Source organism: Pseudochaenichthys georgianus, chromosome 15, assembly GCF_902827115.2.
Source record: "Pseudochaenichthys georgianus chromosome 15, fPseGeo1.2, whole genome shotgun sequence".
NCBI classification, from domain to species: Eukaryota; Metazoa; Chordata; class Actinopteri; order Perciformes; family Channichthyidae; genus Pseudochaenichthys; species Pseudochaenichthys georgianus.
In genome coordinates, this window is record NC_047517.1 from 18,818,973 (window position 1) to 18,841,754 (window position 22,782).

The following is a 22,782-nucleotide window of genomic DNA, read 5'->3' on the forward strand; positions in this document are numbered from 1 at the left end:
TGCGCCAGCATCCTTGATTTTGATATTGCAGACTTTGCAGTGTGCGCTCCTTTTGTTGGTGCCGCCGGCGTTTTGTTCGAAGTTGTTGTAGTTGAACCTAATTACAAGCAGTACAGCTGCAGGTGTGCCGCCGGTCGCTATTGTGTTACTACCAGGTAGTAACAGAGGCGCGCACGTCTGCGTAATGAGCCCGGCTAAAGTAACTGGATGGCCTGCCTGCCTGTCAGCCTTCCATCTGGGCACACATTTCTCTCGTGCCCTCATTGGTCATGTGCGCGTTCGTGTGTGTTGGAGGAGGCGGGCTCTATAAGGAAGTAGCAGCCTCTTGCAGATTATCTCCAGTTGTGTATTTTCAAATTCTAGCGATCTCGAGCCGGTTTCTCTCAAATGTACCTACCCCACCTTTAATACGCCAAAAATAGAAAACACAATGATTGTTCACGAGTCCCAACACAGGAGTCCAAGTCAAGTCTGAAGTCTCTGTGTGTGCGACTTAAGTGCGACTCGAGTCCGAGTCGCAGACTCGAGTCCCCATCTCTGTACCCCACTGTTTATTCATCATTCAATTCATTCTATATGTTATTCTGTAGATTGTGTACATTACCTTCCACTTCACTGCTTGTTGCACCTGGTTAGAAGCTAAACTGCATTTCGTTGTCTCAGTACCTGTAATATGTGCAATAACAATAAAGTTTCTCTTTAAGTTAAACCAAATCATTAAAATAAAAGCTATTGTAATGTAATGATTTGGTTTAACCTTATTTATTGAATACATCATTTAAAATGGCAAGATTAAATCAATTTCCGCCATTGCAAACCCAGCCAGTCAAGCCGACTCCGAGTCCGAGCTGTCCGATTTAAGACGAGCTTTTTGACACCTTCCCCGGCTGCGATCGGCTACTCTCGTCTACTTTCGAGGCGAGCCGCAATGTGTCTCAAACAAGCCTACTGACTCAAGCCTCGTTGTTCTGATAGCTCCGCCCCTTCGCTCCAACCCCCCTCCCTCCCCCCACATCTACAGGTGAAAATTACTTTTGCGACACATTTATCGCAAGAAGTGTAGCAAAAATCAAGACCGCAGATTCGTCGATTTATACTGCCACAGAGCAGATTCGTCAAGTTGTAATGACTGATTTGAGAGGTTGTAATAAATAAAGTTGCAGTTGTAATGGAAAATATATTTAAAAAATATGTATTTTTCTGCAAGTGAAAATTTCATCTCTAAGTTCATTTTTTTTCTACAAGCTACAACACTTTTTTTTTTCTTCTGTGACTTCAAATTTGGTTCACAGTTACGTGGATATTTTTTACAAGTGTACATTTGATTCACAGTTACGTGGATATTTTATACAAGTGTAAATGTAAGCACACAAACTTGTAAGCACACAAACTTCCAGATTTTTTTTCTGGAAGTGCTCACATCAGGTTTTACACGCTCTCACATTTTGCACCATATCTACCTTCATATTAACGCATGTGTATTGTTTTTCCTTGGCCGCCCCGTAGTTTCAGAGCGCATCGAGTTTAAAATACCATCTACAAGCTGATGCTGACAGCCCCGCTCCTGCCGCCCGCTTGTGGCAGACCACACTTCCACGCTCACCGGCAGGCACCGACTTGCCATCTGGAGGGCCGGGAGGGTGTGTGTATGTGTGGCCCGAGCGAGCGAGAGAGAGACCTTACGTGCATTGTTGTTGTTAACATCTGGTGCTAGCTAGCTGCGCTAACGGATATAAGGAGCTGTTTAAATGAAAACAGAGGAGCGACATTTCGCCACAACTGCGCCGAGCACTTGACTTTATGCAGGAAGCCAGACAGCGGGACATTGTACGAACAGTCAGCACGGATAGTGCAACATGATTGCAGCGTCCAGGCAGCATATGCCTTGAGTTGCACATAGCTCCAGCGCGCGCGCACACACACACACACACACACACACACACACACTTTGTATTGTATTATTGTCTTCGTACGCTTTTAACACACCATCGTAGCGATGGCGATGTTTCAGGTGACTGATCAGGTTCGAAGTATTAGGGAGCGCTGGATTTGTGAAGAACTCCCCACTTCCTAAACCACTAATACCTCAGTACTGGCAAAACGGGAGGAGCCGAGTGAAAAACAAGCGCCCCTCATCCCAATCCACCCACACCACAGTATTTTTTCTTTTCTTTTTTACCCAAAAATATATTGTATATTATCGGGGCTATTAATACTGGCATCGGGTTTATCGGGATGACGTCATAATTCCTAATATCGGGCCGATAATTATCGTGCATCCCTAGTTTAATTCCATAATCTCGGTCTTTTTTGGTGTTCGTCAGGAACTGAATTTCAAAATAAAAATAACCATAACAACACTAAAGGTCTAAAATAAAGACCTAAATGAATATTTGGGATGTTCTTGCCTTTAGATTCTCCCAATAAATCCAAGTACAGAGGGTGACTTTGCTGTGAAAAAACACATTTCCACCTAAAAAACGTTAGCATTCATAAAGTAATCTTCGTCATAACTAGCAAACTAAACATCATGTACATGTACTGCACAAATAATCAGAAATAAAAACTCATTACTCGCATAAAATGACATCAAAACGCATTTTAATGAACAGACACAAACATAAACCATTTAACTACAGCGCAGCGCAGCGCAGACGCTTCTGGTGGGATCAGGGGGTTAGGCTTGTTTGAGACAAGCTAGACCTGCGCAGTTGCGATCAACGTCTTGCTAGTAAGTTGCATGTTGGTTAGTCATTTTGTCCGACTTGCTCTGGAGTCTCGCCTACATGAGACGTTGAAATCTCGCAGGACAAAGACGCCCGCAGCCGAGAGCGAGGCGCGGCGAGGCGGCGCAGTTGCTCTCCACGAGCTGCGGAAGCGAAATGCTTGATGGGAAACGGCTCGCTGGTATCTCGAGCTGAGCGCTCATTGGTGGTTTTTACCACGTGCTGCTGTTGAAACTCTCCAATTGGCTCGGCAAAAGTTTGTTGTTATTTTGTGTCAGTTTTACGTCGCCACTTCCATTCACATTTTTCATCATTGTTCCACAATGTTTATCATCATGAAATTAATATCTATATATTTTATACTTGCACTGCTTACCGTTTTCATACGTTATATATCTTAGCATATTCATACACACTGTTCATACTGCTCACAGTCTGATATCTATTCATACCCCTATTTATCATTCAATTCATTCTATATGTTATTCTGTAGATTGTGTACATTACTTTTCACTTTACTGCTTGTTGCACCTGGTTAGAAGCTAAACTGCATTTCGTTGTCTCAGTACCTGTAATATGTGCAATAACAATAAAGTTGAATCTAATCTTGAGGAGGAAGTGAGGAACAAATGTATTTACTTAGTACATATCTGACATTGACGATTAAACATATGTGTGCATTCTTTATAAATGCAAACCGAGTCAAGCCGACTTCGGGGCTGCAGTCGAATAGTCCAAAGATCAGCTCCTAAATTCTAACCCTATCGTCTATTTCCTGACCTCTGAGTGAAACTTCACGGGGTTAAGGGATAGTGGACAGGAGAATTCAAAAGGACTTAGGAGAAGAGACTGCGGTACTTTAGAGAATCCGAATGCACTTTCACTATCCGACGTGTTTATGATGCGCCAGCGGACGTCATGAATGTGCGTCTGCTGCTGTGGGGAAACTATGGAAACCACAGTTTTCTATACAGCGGACTACAACATGGATGTTTAATTAGAACGAGGGACTACTGTAAACTCATCTAGAGACTCTGCACCGTGCTCTGATGCTGCTGCTTTGCTTTATGAACGTGGACAACAGAGAAACATATTCTTCATGACCAAAGTTGGAATTGAAATAAAAAAGGAAAGTGAAACTTATGCTCCTCACCCTCTCCCACCGGTCCACATTAATACCAATGATCCCAATACGTATGATTGTATGAACTAAAGATCTTAAAATCAATACAAATGTATTTATTATAAACGTTAGTCCTTAACATCTATCACTGTGTATATCACCATTCAAACATCTTTTAAAAGTTGAACAAACCCCACACAGCTCAGTAAAGACTGTGAAATGTTGACTTTATTTGATAATTTCAGTAAAAACTAACGTTCATATTTCTCTTTTTGATTATAATACTGATGAACGTTCAAAACAAAGCACTTTGGCAACTTACCACCTATGTTTTAAAATGCTTAGTAAGCACCGTAACTTTCATGATATCATTTCTCGGTCATAATCGGTTGTTTCCGTGAACGGCCGACTGTTGAGTGACAGCAAATGCTGCGGCTGCAAGGCATTGTGGGGCAGCATTTTCGCTTCTCCTGTCGGTTAGGGAGGTCCAGTGGTTCCTAAGCTAAAGGAGGTTATAAAGGAAGTTTGAAACCTCCTTTCCTATCATTCTCATCATTCTAGAGAATTCGAACGGCACTTATCATGGCTGCCACTGAGGGACTTCCGGGTCATTTCACTCCTTTAGGAAGGTTCCTAAGCTAAATGGACTATTCGACTTCAGCCCGGAGGTGGCGGTATGCACCTTAAAGTTGTTTGCAATCCGCCAAAAAACCGAGAGAAGAAGAAGACGAAGCCGACTCCGAGCTGTCCGACTTCAGGCGAGCTTTTTGAGATCTCCCCCGGCTGCGATCGGCTATTCTCGTCTACTTTCGAGGCGAGCCGCAACGTGTCTCAAACAAGCCTGTTCTCTCTGGAAACATCGCGACGCGATGAAAGCAGTTTCTAAAATAATATCCAGGGGATACATGCAGAGCTGTCATTGACTGAGATAAGTCCGACCGTGCGTCACGCCTCCACCGATCCCGGAAATGCATCCGCGGAGGAGCCGTGGAGGAACCATCAGTGTATCCTCAGTTAGAACTCCTCCAGAGAGCCTCCTCGACGCTCGATCCTCGGTCCTCGGTGTGCATTTAGAGAAATGAGATGTCCTTGAAAATGGCGCACTGAAATTCATTTCCGGGTCACTACCGGAGGACCGAGGAGTCGAGGAGTCGAAGAGGGGAAATTTGAGCATAGAGAAGCCTCTATTCTTTTCCCTCCATGCCTCCCTTGGATATTATTTTAGAAACTGCTTTCATCGCAACGCGATGTTTACAGTGAGAACAGCTGTGAGGTCCGTGCAGAAAGCAGAGCAGTGTGTATAATATATATATCACTCAGTATAACAGGCCTACATTACTTTCTGTATTTGTATGCTGTAGTTACAAACAAAGAGTCGATATTTTTCTAAGACCATTTAGTGCTTCACATAATAAAATACACAACGGCTGTAGCCTGATTATGCTTTAGGAGCAGTAGGTGTGTGCGGCTACAGTGTGTGTGTGTGTGTGTGTGTGTGTGTGTGTGTGTGTGTGTGTGTGTGTGTGTGTGTGTGTGTGTGTGTGTGTGTGTGTGTGTGTGTGTGTGTGTGTGTGTGTGTGGTACAGTGTGTAGGTGTGTGTTGTACAGTGCGTAGATGCGGTGGACAGACGGGTCTCAGTTGGTTTGGTGTCCTATGCTTACTTTTAATACTTGTACAACTTTTGGCCGGTAAATTCAATTCCCCATTTCAGCGACCAGAGAGAGGGGTGGGGGGGGGGATATATGTCTCTGATTGTGTTACGTTATTATGAGAGTGCTCTCATACTTGTTTGATTCTGAAATTGTATATATTTATATACATATATGTGTGTGACGTATATGTCCGCATCTGTAGCCTGTTATTGTCGCATTATACCGTACTGTGAATGAATTGAAAGTACATATATAAGTCATCATGAACACATCTGTCCATCAGACAGAGGGCTGCTGTGCCTCCTGTCATCATTAATGGACGTCTCTTTAAAATGACCGCTCAGAGGAGAGGAGTTCTCATTTCTCTAACCGCCTGCTGCTTCCCCTCCTCTCTCCTCGGTTCCCCTCCTCGGCTCCTCCGCTCGCATCTCCTGTGGGCGGGACTAAGTATCGAGGATAGGAGTCGAGGAGGGGAGTTAGAGAAATGAGAAAGGGCCCGGCTCTTCTTGGTGAGCCGGATCATTTGGCTCGGCTCACCAAGAAGAGCCGGCTCTTTCAGCTCCCAAAGGGCTCTTCAGTTTACCACATATTATACCTTTTAATTAAATCAAATGTAGCCCTGTTTTGACTAATGATTTATATGTGTACACATATATCACTTAAATTATTCAATACATCCTTTGTACTGAAGTATTCAAAAGTAAAAATTACATGTTTAATATAAATTATTTGCTGTGGCCAATTGTTTTCATTGCATTTACCGACCCGTGTAACTCTCTGATACCACCCAATGAATGCATTGACTTGCTTGTAGAACCACGCTACACAAAACAGATAGCAACACCTATAAAAACTATTTAAAAAAAAAAGGGGCTACTGTATCAACCTATATAAAGTATATAAATATAGTTTTTCTCCCTGCAGGAGAGGGGAGTGCTTTGAGATCAGCTGCTAGGCTGCAGCGGGGAGAAGAGGGGGACAAAAAGAGATCTCCGTCCTCCGTGTTTTATTCTTATAAAAGAAGAGAAGTAATGGGGCAGAAACCCTCATTTTTACGCAGCGGTCCAGACATAGACATCAAACGGCGACACATATTCAGTTGCCAGTTACTTTTGGCATTAGGGCAGGGATATCTAGATACTTTCCAAGGTTTGACATAATGAATTGTGCTACTTTTAAAGCAAGCAACAATGTTTTCAAATCTGTAATCAAAAAGCTCCTCAAAAACACTATAGAAGCAGTTCCTGCCGTTGTTACGTTAGTTCAAACAGTAACAACGGACTACTTTTCTTAGCGGATGCATGTCAATTTAAATCAATACATTAAACTATTTTTTAAATCAATACAATATTTTTCTAAATCCATAAAAGCATTTCAATTATTATTGGGAGTCATGTTGTTACTTTGTTGAGAATGTGGCCATGTGTAATAAGCGGGATAATGTCCACATTGCACATTGCATAATGTGCCTTCATGCCGATCTAGATCCCTCCGCAAAAACAAAACAAAAAACGGCTCGATCGCTCGTTAGGTTGAAGCCTTGCCGTGGATTGAAGCCATGATTGAAGCCCTGTTCGCGGGGACACGCAAAGGTGACGTAATCGCCTGTGTTGAGCGTTCGCCGTATTTTCACCCTTTTCAAAGCTTTTATCTGTCTTTTGAATGATATATCAGATTAAACAGCAAACGGCTGAATAAATAATGTGCATACAATTGCGAGGAGGCTCGTTTTAAGGACACGTTTTTCAGATCTGTCACAATCTTCGTATTGGAATAAACTTACGTTTTTGAGTGTATAGTCCCACTCTGTTATATTCCTCCTTCCTGCAGCAGAACAGACAATGACAGGATAATATGTGATTTGTCAATAGTCCTATTTCTTAAAACCTTCTCTGTTGTTTAAGTGTCTGATAACCACAAATTGTAAGCAATGATATAACAGTAATGATATCTCATGTCAGACACTGTTATTTTCAATCAAGCCTAAAAGATAATGTGTTCAAACTGGCTTCACTCACTTCAATTGCTCCTTTGAATATCATTTTTATATATTACTACTCAACACATGTTTGTATTGTAATGCAACTATTTTTTTTTAATTGTATTTTAAAGTGACATTGAATGCTTTGAAAGGTGCCCTAAAATAAAGTCTATTATTGATCTTGTATCTGTGCCTCTATTACATTACTCAAAAAATTACATTACATATAATTTTCTATCACACTATTAATGTTCCTTATTTTAGACTAGGTTAATCCTGGTGTCAATAGGGAAGATCTGCACTGCTCTCTACATAACATGTTCAGAGCAGGTATTTCTCCTGCCGGATTTGGAACCCCCCCTATATCTTTCTCCAGGACAGTCACAACTTCACCAAAATCACACTGGTGTTGCATGTTCCCCTCTAGTTTATGCTCACCAAAGCATTTTACTCTGCGCCCTGCAGGTGAAAAACTAAAAAGGGGCTTCAAAATCCGGCAGATCAGGTGCTGCAGGATTTGGAACCCCCCCCTATATCTTTCTCCAGGATAGTCACAACTTCACCAAAATCACACTGGTGCTTGCTGTTCCCCTCTAGTTTGTGCTCACCAAAGCATTTCACACTGGGCCCAGCAAGTCAAAAACTAAAGAGGGGCTTCCATATCCGGCAGTGCAGTTGCTAGAGCTGCCGGATTTTGAAGCGCCTCCTGTAATTTTGTCCAGGATAGTCACAATGTCACCAAAATCACACTGGTGTTGCATGTTACCCTCTAGTTTATGATCACCAAAGCATTTTACTCTGCGCCCTGCAGGTGAAAAACTAAAGAGGGGCTTCAAAATCCGGCAGATCAGGTGTTGGTGCTGCCGGATTTTGAAGCCCCTCTTTATTTTTGTACCTGCTAGGCCCAGAGTGAAATGCTTTTGTGAGCACAAACTAGAGGGGAACAGCCAGCACCAGTGTGATTTTGGTGACATTGTGACTATCCTGGCCAAAATGACAGGGGGAGCTTCAAAATCCGGCAGCTCTAGCAACTGCACTGCCGGATTTTGAAGCCCCTATTTATTTTTGTACCTGCTGGGCCCAGTGTGAAATGCTTTTGTGAGCATAAACTAGAGGGGAACAGCCAGCACCAGTGTGATTTTGGTGAGTCTGTGACTATCCTGGAGAAAGATATAGGGGGGGTTCCAAATCCGGCAGCACCAACACCTGATCTGCCGGATTTTGAAGCCCCTCTATATTTTTGTACCTGCTGGGCCCAGAGTGAAATGCTTTTGTGAGCACAAACTAGAGGGGAACAGCAAGCACCAGTGTGATTTTGGTGAAGTTGTGACTATCCTGGACAAAGATAAAGGGGGGGTTCCAAATCCGGCAGGAGAAATACCTGCTCTGAACATGTTATGTAGAGAACAGTGCAGATCTTCCCTATTGACACCAGGATTAACCTAGTCTAAAATAAGGAACATTAATAGTGTGATAGAAAATTAAATGTAATGTAATAGAGGCACAGATACAAGATCAATAATACACTTTATTTTAGGGCACCTTTCAAAGCATTCAATGTCACCTTAAAATAAAATTGAAAAAAAATAGGAGTGGCATTACAATACAAACATGTGTTGAGTAGGGATATATACAAATTATATTCAAAGGAGCAATTCAAGTGAGTGAAGCCAGTTTGAACACATAATTTGTTAGGCTTGATTGAAAATAACACAGTGTCTGATATCATTACTGTTATATCATTGCTTACTATTCGTGGTTATCAGACACTTAAACAACAGAGAAGGGTTTAAGAAATAGGACTATTGATAAATCACATATTATCCTGTCATTGTCTGTTCTGCTGCAGGAAGGAGGAATATAACAGAGTGGGACTATACACTAAAAAACGTAAGTTTATTCCAATACGAAGATTGTGACAGATCTGAAAAACGTGTCCTTAAAACGAGCCTCCTCGCAATTGTATGCACATTATTTATTCAGCCGTTTGCTGTTTAATCCTAATATATCACTCAAAAGAGAGAGAAAAGCTTTGAAAAGGGTGAAAATAAGGCGAACGCTCAACACAGGCGATTACGTCACCTTTGCGCGTCCCCGCGAACAGGGCTTCAATCCACGGCAAGGCTTCAACCTACGGCATAACACCGGCTCATGCCTGCTCTTCTGCAGGGGGGCGTGGTCAGCTGCTGCTCAGAATTTTCAAAGACGGGCTTGGAATAGAGCGAAAATGAGCGAAACGAGGCATGTCTAAAAAATGATCTGTTTGGTATTTTGAAAAATAAAATGTATAAATATACCTTATATAGGTATGGTCGTACACTATATCATTTAAATATAGCATGATAGGTCTCCTTTAAACAACAGTGAAGGTTTTAAGAAATAGGACTATAATGACAAATGACATATCATCATGTCATTGTCTGTTCTGTAGGAAGGAGGAATATAACAGGGTGGGACTGCACTCAAAAACGGAAGTTTGTTCCAATACGAAGATTGTGACTATCATTTCATTTCAAACCTTTATTTATACAGATAAAATCCCATTGAGATCATTGATCTCTTTTCCAAGGGAGACCTGCTCAAGTAGTTCCACATGAAACATAAATAGAACAACAAAAGGACATCATTCAGCATCATTTACAAAATTATCCACATAAACAGGTACCAATAGCTTCCGATTGAGTAGCATCCAACCGAGCTTTAAAAACATTTAGTGGCACCAGATTGTTCAGTTTCCATTTAATTTGCAGACTATTCCAAGACAGAGGAGCTGCGCATCTAAAAGCTGTCTTCCCTAAGACAGTCCTAGCAGTTGGCACATTTAATAAAACCACAGCATTCGATCTCAGGCAGTAGCCACTTACAATTCTCCGTGAGATCAGGGAGCAAATATAAGATGGAAGTTTCCCTAACATGGCTTTGTATATAAAAATGTACCAGTGACTGAGCCTCCGTACAGTTAGTGAAAGCAAACCAGCCCTTGCATACAGGGTACAGTGATGGGTTAATGCTTTACAGTTTGTCACAAATCTCAGTGCACTGTGATACGCAGCATCTAACTTGACCAGGCAATTGGCAGGTGCATTCATATAGACCAGATCCCCATAGTCCAGCACAGGTAAAAAGGTCACAGTCACTAGCCTTTTCCTGGCCTCAAGCGAGAAACAGGACTTGTTTCTGAAAAAGAACCCTAGCCTAACCCTCAGTTTTTTTAGCAAGTTATTGACATGAAGTTTAAAAGAGAGACAATCATCAAGCCAGATACCAAGGTATTTGTAACAGGCAACAACTTCAAGTGTTGTTCCTTGCGTAGTTACAATATCTAAAACAGGCTCTGGTGTCTTTTTTGCTTTTGAAAAGAGCACCTTGGTTTTATCCACATTACTATCTGAAAAGTGTCCTTAAAACGAGCCTCCTCTCAATAGTATGCACATTATTTATTCAGCCGTTTGCTGTTTAATCTGATGGGAAATATATCATTCAAAAGAGAGAGAAAAGCTTATTAAACTAGACGAACGCTCAATACAGGCGATGACGTCATGTTTGCGCGTCCCCGCGAACAGGGCTTCAATCTACGGCAAGGCTTCAATCTACGGCACAACACCGGCTCCCGTCGTTCACTATAGGATCCGCCCCTATACGATCCGCCTCCTTGCTGCGGCCTGCAGCCAGACTCTATTGGGTCTACCCGCAGTGTGCAGCGGAGAGAGAGGGCTGGACCTGCACTACTCCTGTCTAGTACCAAACAACCACTGCCCCCCACCCCAGTTTTACACGATTATCACAACCCGAGCAATTCTGAAGGAGCGGCAGGTTCCCTTCACGGCGGTGGTGAGTGGAGCCATTTTCTGTATGTCCTTTCACTCCAATGTGCTAATTATCCCGCTGATAGTTAACGGTGCCTCCCGGTGGAATCAGTGTGACATTAGGCCGCGCTTTATTAGATGCAACATACTGTACACTGTAGCACTAATAATAATCCAGCTGTCATATTCAGGCATACAGATTTCATTCATATGTAACATCCGGTGTGGAATGAGTGTGTTGTGTGGTAAAATATATATTATTGTTGCGAGAAATGTTGGAAGCAGGCATCAGGCCATAAAAAAAGACAGGCCCATTGAACAGGTGCTAAAACAATATGAGCCTGCATACATGCCAGACATGCTAATACTGTTTGATAGTTAACAGGCATCTAAATTCACTAAGAAATCAAAATAAAGTAGGATATGTGCAGCATTGTTCCTGTTGTAGATGGTTATTATAGGGCATTGTTGAGGTTGAAGTCCTATAGATGACATCATTGTCAAAGGAATGTCTGGATCAGCTTTTATTTGCCCAATGGGGAAATATAGAGATATCCTTTTAGTCATCAGCCAGCAGTGTCCTCTATCTAGCTGTCTGATAGAGGAGGGACATTCCTGCAGACTCTCACAGCATGAGGGGCCCCAGTGTCAGGGTGGGGGTCCTCGTCTGCAGAATTGTTTTTATCGAAAGCAAAGCTTGTTTTTCGCAACAACACGTCATTATTTCCTCTCTTACTCATCACTGAAAGTCAACGGAGTCATTTTCTCCTCATCGATCCCCTGATCCCTCACCACTTTAGCTCCATCAAAGTTGCCCCCTCTTCCTGCACTGTTTACAGATCTGAGCTCATTAGGATTCTGTTCCAGTGGAGCACAGCCAGATAAAAGCTCCTCTCATGTCCCAGTTTCTTGCAGTAGTTCATAAAGGGAGAGCAAATGAACAACTAAGAGCCATCTTCTTGATGTATGTGGTTCTTTTTATCTCCTGATCTTCTCACAAAATGTTTGTATCGTCCTGTGAGACTTGGCTGAAAGTTGTGAAACTGTCTGGGATTGTAAAGTAGGTGCATTCAGAGAGGAGAAAATACCCCTACTAAGTGGTCAACACTAAAGTCTGTTAGGGCTGCGCAGGATCCTGCAACTCAGCGCAATCTGAGTTATTGAAAAGTAAAAGCACTTTATCTACCTTTGCCAAAACTAGAGTTAAACTACATAACCTTTCTTGTTTTGTCTCATTCTCTCTCTCAGCCAGCCTTTACAGACAAGGTATACGAAGGTATCATATGTCCTTTGTTATTTCTAGGTCTGCTGTGTGTAAGGTGGTCTTTTCTCACAGTCCTCAGTAATCCCTTTTCTTCTGTTTGTATTTATGTTGTCTAATTATTAGTTTTAGCTTGGCTTAAATATGTGTTGGCTGCTAAGTGAAGTTTTCATAGCAGCACATTTGCTTTGATTTTAAATAACAATTAAATAAACAATTGTGTTTTGCAGGATTTACCTTTTGCCAGGACATTAGAAATACTGAGGTCACAAATCCCACTTGGCAGCCCCTCAACTTTAAGAGGTTTTAACAACAGCCTATGATTTCTGAATAATGTATTATTTAATTAGCCTCAAACATATTGAATCCAAAGATAATGAAACAACCCCATCATGTTGTTGGTAATGGTAGAATGTAAAACCTCCACAGATTGCTTAACCTACATATTTAATACAAAACAAAGACCAAGGACCTCAGTTTCCTAAATGGCCTTAAAGCATAAAGCTTTCTTTAACTTTTAGGCTGGAATGAATTAACTTAAGGCAGATTCAGAATTGTTTTGAACTTATCACTAGCATAAATACTATTTTTCTAAACATGAGTGCCGTGCTGTGACACTTGGACAAGAGTGTGCCACCGAGGAGCTTTCTGCTATTTATAGACAGCCTGAGCATACTCACACGCCTCCATATTTTTATCTCCCACCAGTATGTATGCAACTGGGATGTCCGCTGTCATACAGGCCAACAGGCTGCGAGCAGAAGGCATGGGCACCAATGAGCACGCTCTGCCCTTCTCCAACCAGGACTACGAGGCTCTGAAGCAGCAGTGTGTGGAGTCCGGCTGCCTGTTTGAGGACGACTGTTTCCCCGCTGAGCCTCCATCCCTGGGCTTCAAGGAGCTCGCCCCCTATTCCTCCAAAACCAGGGATGTGGAGTGGATACGGCCCACAGTGAGTGGATACTAACAATACAAAAAACGGATATGTTTTATTCCTATTAGTTGAGGTAAAGGGTACAAGTGACAAATACCTTTTGTTTAATAATTGCAAGCAAAACAAAACAGACAAACCATACTCGACAGATTAAAGATTATAGTTTCAATAAAAATATACATGTAGATACTATATACTGTCTCGTCTTCAGTCTCAATGCATTAGAGAATGAAACAGAAAATAAAATACATAGTCAGCAAGCCAGGCAAAACAGCAAGGGTACAATTGAATAATGATAATTTCAGAAGGCTTGGGTAAAATAAGGACACATCTCTCATCATCATTTAGTGTCTATGAAGAAGGTAATACAGACAGATCTGCAATATATATATTTTAAGAAGGAAACATGATAAAAAACGTTTTTATACACTCATAATGTATCTTATATTATGTTTAGTTTATATCAGGGTTCTTACGGTCATTGAAAACCTGGAAAAGTCATGGAAATTCAAAATGCAAATTCCAGGCCCTGGAAAAGTTATGGAAAACGATGTTTATCCCAAAGTTTTGGAAAAGTCATGGAAATGTAACTAAAGTTGCGTCAAATATAATTTACATTTTATCTAATCGCCAAAATAATCTGCGGTCGCGAGCTGTTATGTGCCATCATGACGCGCATGGTGTTATTTTTTAATATATGAAGCGCGAGCTGTGTGCTCGAGTCTTCCTGCCTGTCGGTTGAACTCTGCTGTTCCGGTATGACGGTCAGCTACATTATCTACGGTGCGTTCGTTAACTGTGCGGAGTCACTGTGGCACAGACTGCACCGCTGGTGAACAGCTGTTAGAACAGGCCGTTCAGGTGTTCAGAGCAGAGCGGCAGAGCGTGATGTGAACTGAAATGTTTTTCTGTCACAATATCATTAAGGAATCGTTGAGCTAGCTAGCTAGCTAGCATACATTGTCACTATCTGCTAACGTTAGCTTTAGCCTTCGTTTTCTAATAGTTTTTTTCATAGGCTATAAACGGAGGTGGTACAAGTATAGATATTGTGCTAGAGTAAAAGTAGAAGTACTCAGATCTTGTACTTGAGTAAAAGTAGAAGTACTCAGGTTTTTTACTTGATTAAAAGTAGAAGTACTCAGGTCTTGTACTTGAGTTAAAGTAGAAGTACTCAGATAAGTAGAAGTACTCAGATCTTGTACTCGAGTAGAAGTACTCAGATCTTGTACTTTAGTAGAAGTGGAAGTACTCAGATCTTGTACTTAATAAAAGTATAGTACTCAGATGTTGTACTTGAGTAAAAGTAGAAGTACTCAGGTCTTGTACTTGAGTAAAAGTAGAAGTACTCAGGTCTTGTACTTGAGTAAAAGTAGAAGTACTCTGATCATGTAGTAAAAGTAGAAGTACTCAGATCTTGTACTTGAGTAAAAGTAGAAGTACCAGAGTGTAGGAATACTCTGTTACAGTAAAAGTCCTGCATTCAAAATGTTACTCAAGTAAAAGTAGAAAAGTATTATCATCAAAATATAGTGAAAGTAAAGTAGCGACAGTAAAAGTAGTCGTTGTGCAGATTGGTCCATTTCAGAATAATATATATGATATGTTTTATTATGATTAATCATGAAAGTGTTCTCAAAGCTGGTAAAGGTGCAGCTAGTTTGAATTACTTTGTATACTGCAGGGTAGCTGGTGGATTTACTCCAGGTGGAACTAAAGTCTGATTTAACACTTGGTTATATTTCACATCATTCATCCAGATCTGTAGAGTAACTAAAGGTATTAAATACATGTAGTGGAGGAAAAGTACACCATGTACCTCTGAACTGTAGTGGAGTAGAAGTACACCATGTACCTCTGAACTGTAGAGGAGTAGAAGTACACCATGTACCTCTGAACTGTAGAGGAGTAGAAGTACACCATGTACCTCTGAACTGTAGAGGAGTAGAAGTACACCATGTACCTCTGAACTGTAGTGGAGTAGAAGTACACCATGTACCTCTGAACTGTAGAGGAGTAGAAGTACACCATGTACCTCTGAACTGTAGAGGAGTAGAAGTACACCATGTACCTCTGAACTGTAGTGGAGTAGAAGTACACCATGTACCTCTGAACTGTAGAGGAGTAGAAGTACACCATGTACCTCTGAACTGTAGAGGAGTAGAAGTACAAAGTAGCAAAACATTGAAATACATTGTACCCACGTATAGTACTTGTTGAGTTTATGAACTTAGTTACTTTACACCAGTGGCTATAAAGATAGAAAGACTAAGCCTTGCACAGGCATGACAATACATTTTCAAAATGCTCAACAGTGCTGCCAGAATTATAAACTGACTGCTACACAATTAAAATAAATGCTTTTATATATTTCTATTAGATGTGACTCTTTGGCGTTTCTGTTATTATTGACACTGCTGCTTTCAAGGGGTCAGGGGTCGGGTCCTTGCCGCCTTTTTCATACCAGCCTCCCTGACTACAGTTGCTTTAGCGTGTAGAAGCTAGTAAGCCTACTATTTGATTTGTTTTAGATAGGCACAACATGTTTCATATGCAGACCTTATTTTCCTGTTCCATGTTAAAATAAACCATTTTCAGTGGGAATTTTTTTTTGGTCATGGAAAATGAGATAAAGGTAATTGAGAAGTCATGGAAAAGTCATTGAAAATCATTGGTGAAAAAGTGTATGAACCCTGTTATATGTACTGCTCTAAAAATTCCCCCAGGGCAAGATCAATTGTTTTTACATTTTAAATGTGAAAATGCCTCATCGTTCTTTTGATTGCTCCTCATTACTTTTTTCATGATGCATGTGTTATGTCTCTTGCCACTGATTACTGGAACTCAAGAGGGAAACATTATAAACAGAAATATCAAATGGCACTGAGTGTTATTTCTTGTCTGTAAACTCTGACAGAATAGGACGAGTATGAACAGGAACCTTTCAGACCGCTGCAGCTGTTGGCAGGGCATGGCATTCCCTGACCACTCCTCGCTCCAACATTTGTTTACAGTCATTGAAACACAGGAAGTTAGCGTGTAGATGCGAAAATAGCTATGTTTTGAAAGACATATGTCGTTTTTAAAAGGATAGTTTGAATTATTTGAAGTGGGGTTGTATGAGGTACTCCTCCATATTGAGTATGTTATTGTGCGACATACTCGCAGGTTGAGGCTGCTTTAGACCAGCCAATTCTGTGTTGTGCAAGATAACATTTCAGTTTTCTCAATGAAGTTTATTTTGCCTTGAAGGTAGATAGATGTATGGATATAACAGACTCAGTTCCCAGGAGAAAGGGGCTGTGTGACAGTGGTGAAATCTTTCTAAATATAGCTTACCTGGCTGCCATCCACTGTAGGTTTTGCACTGACTATTAAGTATCTCATTCAACCCCACTTCTGAACTATTCATTATATGTAAATCATAGGCTATGAATCCAAACTCTGAGATTTAATTGACTTTTTGAATTTCTCCATAGGACCTGAGTGATGACCCTCAGTTCATTGTGGGTGGTGCCTCCAGGACCGACATCTGTCAGGGAGCGCTGGGTGAGCCCTTCTTGCTGTTATTGTTAATGTGAAATCTGTCATGAAAGGTTGCTTAATGCTTCTTTTCCTTTGCAGGTGATTGCTGGCTCTTAGCAGCCATCGCGTCTCTCACCCTGAATGAGACGCTTCTTCACCGGGTCGTCCCACATGGACAGTCCTTTCAAGACGACTACGCTGGAATATTCCACTTTCAGGTATTTTAATATCCTCAAATGTAAGGCAAGCAGTTTGGATTGATGGAGTTGTTGATTGTTACTCTGTGTTGCAGTTCTGGCAGTTTGGCGAGTGGGTAGATGTTGTGATTGATGACAGATTACCTGTCAAAGATGGAGAGCTGATGTTCGTCCATTCTGCTGAGGGCAATGAATTCTGGAGTGCACTCCTAGAGAAGGCTTACGCAAAGTATGTATTAGAAGAGCCTAACCAGTTGTTCAATAATTCAGATGAGTGGGTTTGATGGAAAGTGTTTTTTTCCCCACATGACATCAGGCTGAATGGATCCTACGAGGCTCTGTCTGGAGGAAGCACCACTGAGGGGTTTGAGGACTTCACCGGTGGTGTGTCTGAGATGTACGAGCTGCGCAAGGCCCCCAGAGATCTGCACAGGATCATCGCTAAGGCCCTGGAGAGAGGCTCTCTGCTGGGCTGCTCCATCGATGTAAGTGCTGAACACGCTGGCACACCACCAAGACACGCAGATCAATGTTGCACCATTCTGAGGAAGCTAATAACATTAAAAGCTCTTCTAGTTATTTCTGTGCCAGACCATTCATACTCGGATGCAGAAATGATGTTTTTCATATACAGATCACCAGTGCCTTCGACATGGAGGCTGTTACATTCAAGAAGCTTGTGAAGGGCCATGCCTACTCACTCACCGGACTGAAGGAGGTCTGTCCGTGTATGACTATGTGGTCTTTAATTGGTCAACACTGCAAATGACTTAATGTTTCTAATTGAGCAATCTCTCTGTGTTATGTAGGTTGATTACAAAGGCAACATGGAGCGCCTAATCCGGATACGTAACCCTTGGGGACAGGTGGAGTGGACTGGTGCCTGGAGTGACAAGTGAGTGTGCCAATGTCTCTGTGTACTAATCATTTTTGCATCCTCAGTTTTGTTTGGTTGTGCTTTTATGAGCGTGATATCTCTTCCTGAGTGTGTATTCTGGTCTGTTTGTCTTGTTGTGTGTAGTTCCCCTGAATGGGATGAGGTTGATCCTTCTGAACGAGAGGACCTGCATCTTAAGATGGAAGATGGGGAGTTTTGGTAAGATGTGTCAGGTGCTATTGTATTATATGTACTATATGTATTTTAAAGAACTAGTTATCGGGAATACGCTTATTCACTTTCTTGTGGTGAGTTACAGGGAAAAAAAAGAAATACAAATACATGTGGGTTCAGTTTTTATCAGTTGATAACATATTTAACTAATAAGGTAAGGTCCTTTTTTATATATTTACCTTACAGACAAGAAAGTGGGATAGAATTCCTCATATTAGTTGCAAGAAAGCTATTGAGCACATTTCTCAGAACTGTTCTTTTATAAAGGTCATATTTAGGTTCTGACCCTAAGCATTTATTTGTGATCTTCCAGGATGTCCTTCAATGAGTTCAAGAGGCAGTTTTCTCGGCTAGAGATCTGTAATTTGACTGCTGACGCTCTGAGTGAGGATGGTCTCAGCCACTGGAACACCACAAAGTTTTACGGCGCGTGGAGGAGAGGCAGCACCGCCGGAGGCTGCAGGAACAGTCCCAGTGAGAAAAAAAATTCAATTTATTTAAAGGTCACCTATTATGCAAAATCCACTTTTTCATGTATTTTATTCATAAATATGTGTCCTCCTCTCTGTGTTAAGAGATTCGGAAAGTGTCAGGAAAAAAGATCTTCTCTCCTTTTATCCTGACTCATCTATATAAAAACCTAAAAAAGATTAGCTGATCAGATTTCGAACAAGATTTTTTTTTTGGGTTGTGCAACCATTAGTCAATAACTAACCAAGGTAACATCCGCCCACCTTATCACCCGATTCTCCTCCGAGAGCACTATTTTCAAACCAAACATTTCACAGAGTGGTTTGAGGAGTGGCAGCTCAATAGCATTTAAAGCTACAGACCCAGAATCAGCACGTTTGAAACAGAGGGTTTTATGGCATGCAATCTGTTTGGTATTTCAGCCAAACACTTCAGAGACATGTTTTGTATATGTCTGAGACCTATAATATATTGTTGAAAAAGAGTTTAATAGGGGACCTTTAAAGTCTACACACTGACATACAGTGGACAATGAAACATGCTAACACAAATGCACCATCTGTGTAGACACGTTCTGGATCAACCCTCAGTACAAGATCACCTTGCTGGAGGAGGATGATGACCCAGAGGACGATGAGGTGGCGTGCAGCTTTTTGGTTGCTCTCATGCAGAAGGACCGCCGCAAATACCGCCGCCAGGGTCAGGACACGCACACCATTGGCTTTGCTCTTTATGAGGTACAAATCTGTTTTGTCCCTTTTTCTCTCTCATGGTTTATTCTTATGCTTGAGTTTTGTGTCAGGTTACATTTTGTTCGTGTCATTTATATATTTCTTTCTTTGTCTTTTTTTCTGCAGATTCCAGAAGAGGTAAGCAGAGCATTTATTACTACCGCCTATTTTGCATGTATATTTTACACTACTGCTGATCACATTTTAGTTTAAAAAAAACGTTCTTTGATTAAGATATGAATCCATGCAGACCATTTATAAATCAATCCACATATTTAAGAACAAATAATATTGAGAAGTTTCATCAATGATTGACCTATTTCAAGCAATTTTTCAATCCTCTTTAGTATAATGACTTCTCATATGAGAGTGTATTGCATTAAATGTAGTCCAAAGTAAAACTAAATATAAATCAGATGTTTGAAAAGGTTGGCAGTATTGTAAACCCATGTGTGTTCCCTGTGGCCCTCAGTACAGAGGCTGCACGAATGTCCACCTGAAGAAGGATTTCTTCCTGACTCATTCATCGTGTGCACGCTCCGAGACATTCATTAACCTGCGAGAGGTGAGCACACGGCTGCGTCTGCCCCCAGGGGAATACCTCATCGTCCCCTCCACCTTTGAGGCTAGTCAGGAGGCGGACTTTGTCCTCAGAGTCTTCACTGAGAAGCAATCGGAAACAGAGTAAGAGTCTTTTACATCATTTTAAATCCAGCTTATGTATTTGAAATGTAAATATCCTGCTAATTTTTTTTTATTGCAGAGAACTGGATGATGAAATCTCTGCAGATTTTGGAGAGGAAGTACGTAAAACTGAGACATGAATAAAATAGATGTTGCATACTATACTTTATTAATAGCAGGAAATGACAAGGATTCTGAAATTAAACAAATGCCTTTTTATATTGTGGTTTCCTACAGGAAGAAGTAACTGAAGACGACATTGATGACTCTTTTAAGTCCATGTTCGCACAGCTGGCAGGAGAGGCAAGTTCTGAACAGATCTCCCTTACTGTTTTGCATCTTTGTTTGCATTTATATTTGTATCTTTGGTTGTCATTTAGATAATATATAATACTTAAAACATCAACATTGGTATCAGCCTTGTTATGGTGAAGACAGATGTCTCTTACATCCTGTCCTCTGTGATTTTTCAGGACATGGAGATTTCTGTCCACGAGCTTCGGACCATTCTCAACAGAGTCGTTACCCGGCGTGAGTTTATTATCAACAAATCATAGCTACTGGAAAGTGCACATGTTGGTAACAAATGTCCCACTACATTATTAGATTCCACACAAGTGTCTGTGAAACTGTCTTTGCAGAACAGACTGTTTCAGATATCTTTTCTTTCAGACAAAGATCTGAAGACTGATGGCTTCAGTATGGAATCATGCAGGAGCATGGTCAACCTGATGGACGTATCCTTTTGATTTATCTGGAAAGAATTAATTAATTAAAAGTCATAATAATCTTTATTTTATTTGAAACTAAATGAATGAATTGTGATACTAGTGATTGTTTTGTGTGTGGTTTCACCCCTTGACCATGTGTTTAACAGAAAGACGGTAGTGCCCGTTTAGGGCTGGTGGAGTTTCAGATCCTCTGGAACAAGATCCGAAAGTGGCTGGTAAGAACGAAAACAATAAACACAATGTTAAAGGAACAGTGTTCACACTTAGATTCTCTGTATTTATCTTTCTGTTTCCATCCTCCAGGTCATTTTCAGAGATTTTGACCTGGACAAGTCCGGGGCCATGAGCTCATATGAGATACGTCTTGCTGTAGAGGGAGCAGGTATAGTGCTCTTGATGATCATTTCCACCATTATTTACTGTATACACACCCACAGATGAGAAGTGTAACCCTTATTTTTATTATCTTTCTGTGTAGGTTTCAAACTGAACAACAAACTGAACCAGATTCTGGTAGCCCGGTATGCGGAGAACGAGATGGTCGACTTTGACAACTTCATCTGCTGCTTGGTCAAGCTGGAAGCTATGTTCAGTGAGTATTAAATTGTTATATTGTAAATGTATACTACAGTACATGTGTGCCGACTATTAATTATTGTAAACACATCAACAGGGTCTTTCCAGCACTTCGACAAGGATGGATCAGGACAGGCTGAGATGAATATAACGGAGGTAAGTTCTGTGGACAAAATATATTGTGATTTTCTTTATAGTCTTTACTATAGTATTCATCTAACATTTCTCTCCTGTTGCCAGTGGCTTTACCTCACAATGTGTGGTTGAAAGGACCATCTTCTCTGGAGCAGCAAAGGTACAGTGGCTGCAGATTGCCATAAACCTGGAGAAATGAAGACCCCTCAGCCTTAGCAACCCATCCCACCTCAGCGTATGTAAAGTAGTAAAATAGCTTTTTAATTGGTGTAGTAAATCCCCCTGCCTTTTTTGGTCTGAGCACTGCTGATTACAGGCCTTAAGTTGGATCGGGTGTAGCCTGGTAGGTGGAGGCTAAGCCCCGCCTTCCACAAGACCAAAAAAGGCAGGGGGATTTACTACAATAGGAAACCAAAGTGCTATGAAGTCTTGTGTCTCCAGGCTGAATTAGGAATCTATGCAAACCTGCTGTATGAAGCAATCACTGTGCCAATCATCTGTAGCATGATTCCCTGCATGGCAACTGTCTGTATGAATGTACTAACAATAAATTCACTGTTCAAAATCTCACTAAAAAACATTCACTAGGAACACAACAAAACTGAAGAAATCTGAATAATTTTGTTTCTGTAAAGATTTAAAAAGGTGAAGTCTTATAGTTTTTCATGATCATTCTGCACTCTTTTACATTTTGCCCTGATTGTTTAACAGAAATATTTTGAAGGAGTAATGATCACCTCAGTTTTCAGTTTCATCGTTGCACCTGCAGACCTGTAGATGGCAGTACAGACCTAATATAATGTCAATGTTTTTTTTCTGGCATGATTCTAAAGTTTAGCTTGTTAATATATTACAAGTATTTGTATTGTATTGAAGTTTAAGCACAGCAGCTTACCTTTGTTTAGTTTTTTTTTTTGCACTGACAATTTAGTTTAGGATAATGCTACTGAAGTTGCCTGACAGTGTGAAATGGTGTATTTCAATTCACGAAAGGGACATTCACGGGGATCACATGCCTTATACACAGCGATTGAAAATATGCCAGTCATGTATGTATGTTGTGCCTTGAATAAATATTTCCCTCATGGTAAATGCTTTCTCAGTTTGTTCATAACATGAATTTGACCCACATTGGCT

The 22,782-nt window shown here is 41.0% G+C and overlaps 1 protein-coding gene across 1 annotated transcript; it reads left to right on the forward strand.

The window, feature by feature from the left end:
* The first annotated feature begins 11,148 nt into the window (after positions 1–11,148).
* On the forward strand, positions 11,149–22,737 carry capn1a (calpain 1, (mu/I) large subunit a). Its single transcript, XM_071205737.1, has 22 exons — positions 11,149–11,314; positions 13,259–13,502; positions 16,964–17,033; positions 17,109–17,227; positions 17,302–17,435; positions 17,523–17,691; positions 17,841–17,924; positions 18,016–18,101; positions 18,228–18,302; positions 18,631–18,791; positions 19,356–19,525; positions 19,646–19,657; positions 19,992–20,203; positions 20,283–20,322; positions 20,441–20,506; positions 20,677–20,734; positions 20,876–20,940; positions 21,081–21,149; positions 21,238–21,316; positions 21,413–21,526; positions 21,608–21,666; positions 21,751–22,737. The coding sequence occupies exons 2-22, from the start codon at positions 13,260–13,262 to the stop codon at positions 21,775–21,777; spliced, it is 2,112 nt and encodes a 703-aa protein (XP_071061838.1). The 5' UTR covers positions 11,149–11,314; position 13,259; the 3' UTR covers positions 21,778–22,737.
* The last annotated feature ends 45 nt before the right edge of the window (positions 22,738–22,782 follow it).

Coding starts and splice junctions, on each gene's coding strand:
- capn1a (XM_071205737.1), top strand. CDS start 13,260: ATGTATGCAACTGGGATGTCCGCTGTCATACAGGCCAACAGGCTGCGA. Junction 20,323..20,440: donor CTGCAGATTTTGGAGAGGAA/GTACGTAAAACT, acceptor GGTTTCCTACAG/GAAGAAGTAACTGAAGACGA. Junction 21,317..21,412: donor TCTTGCTGTAGAGGGAGCAG/GTATAGTGCTCT, acceptor CTTTCTGTGTAG/GTTTCAAACTGAACAACAAA.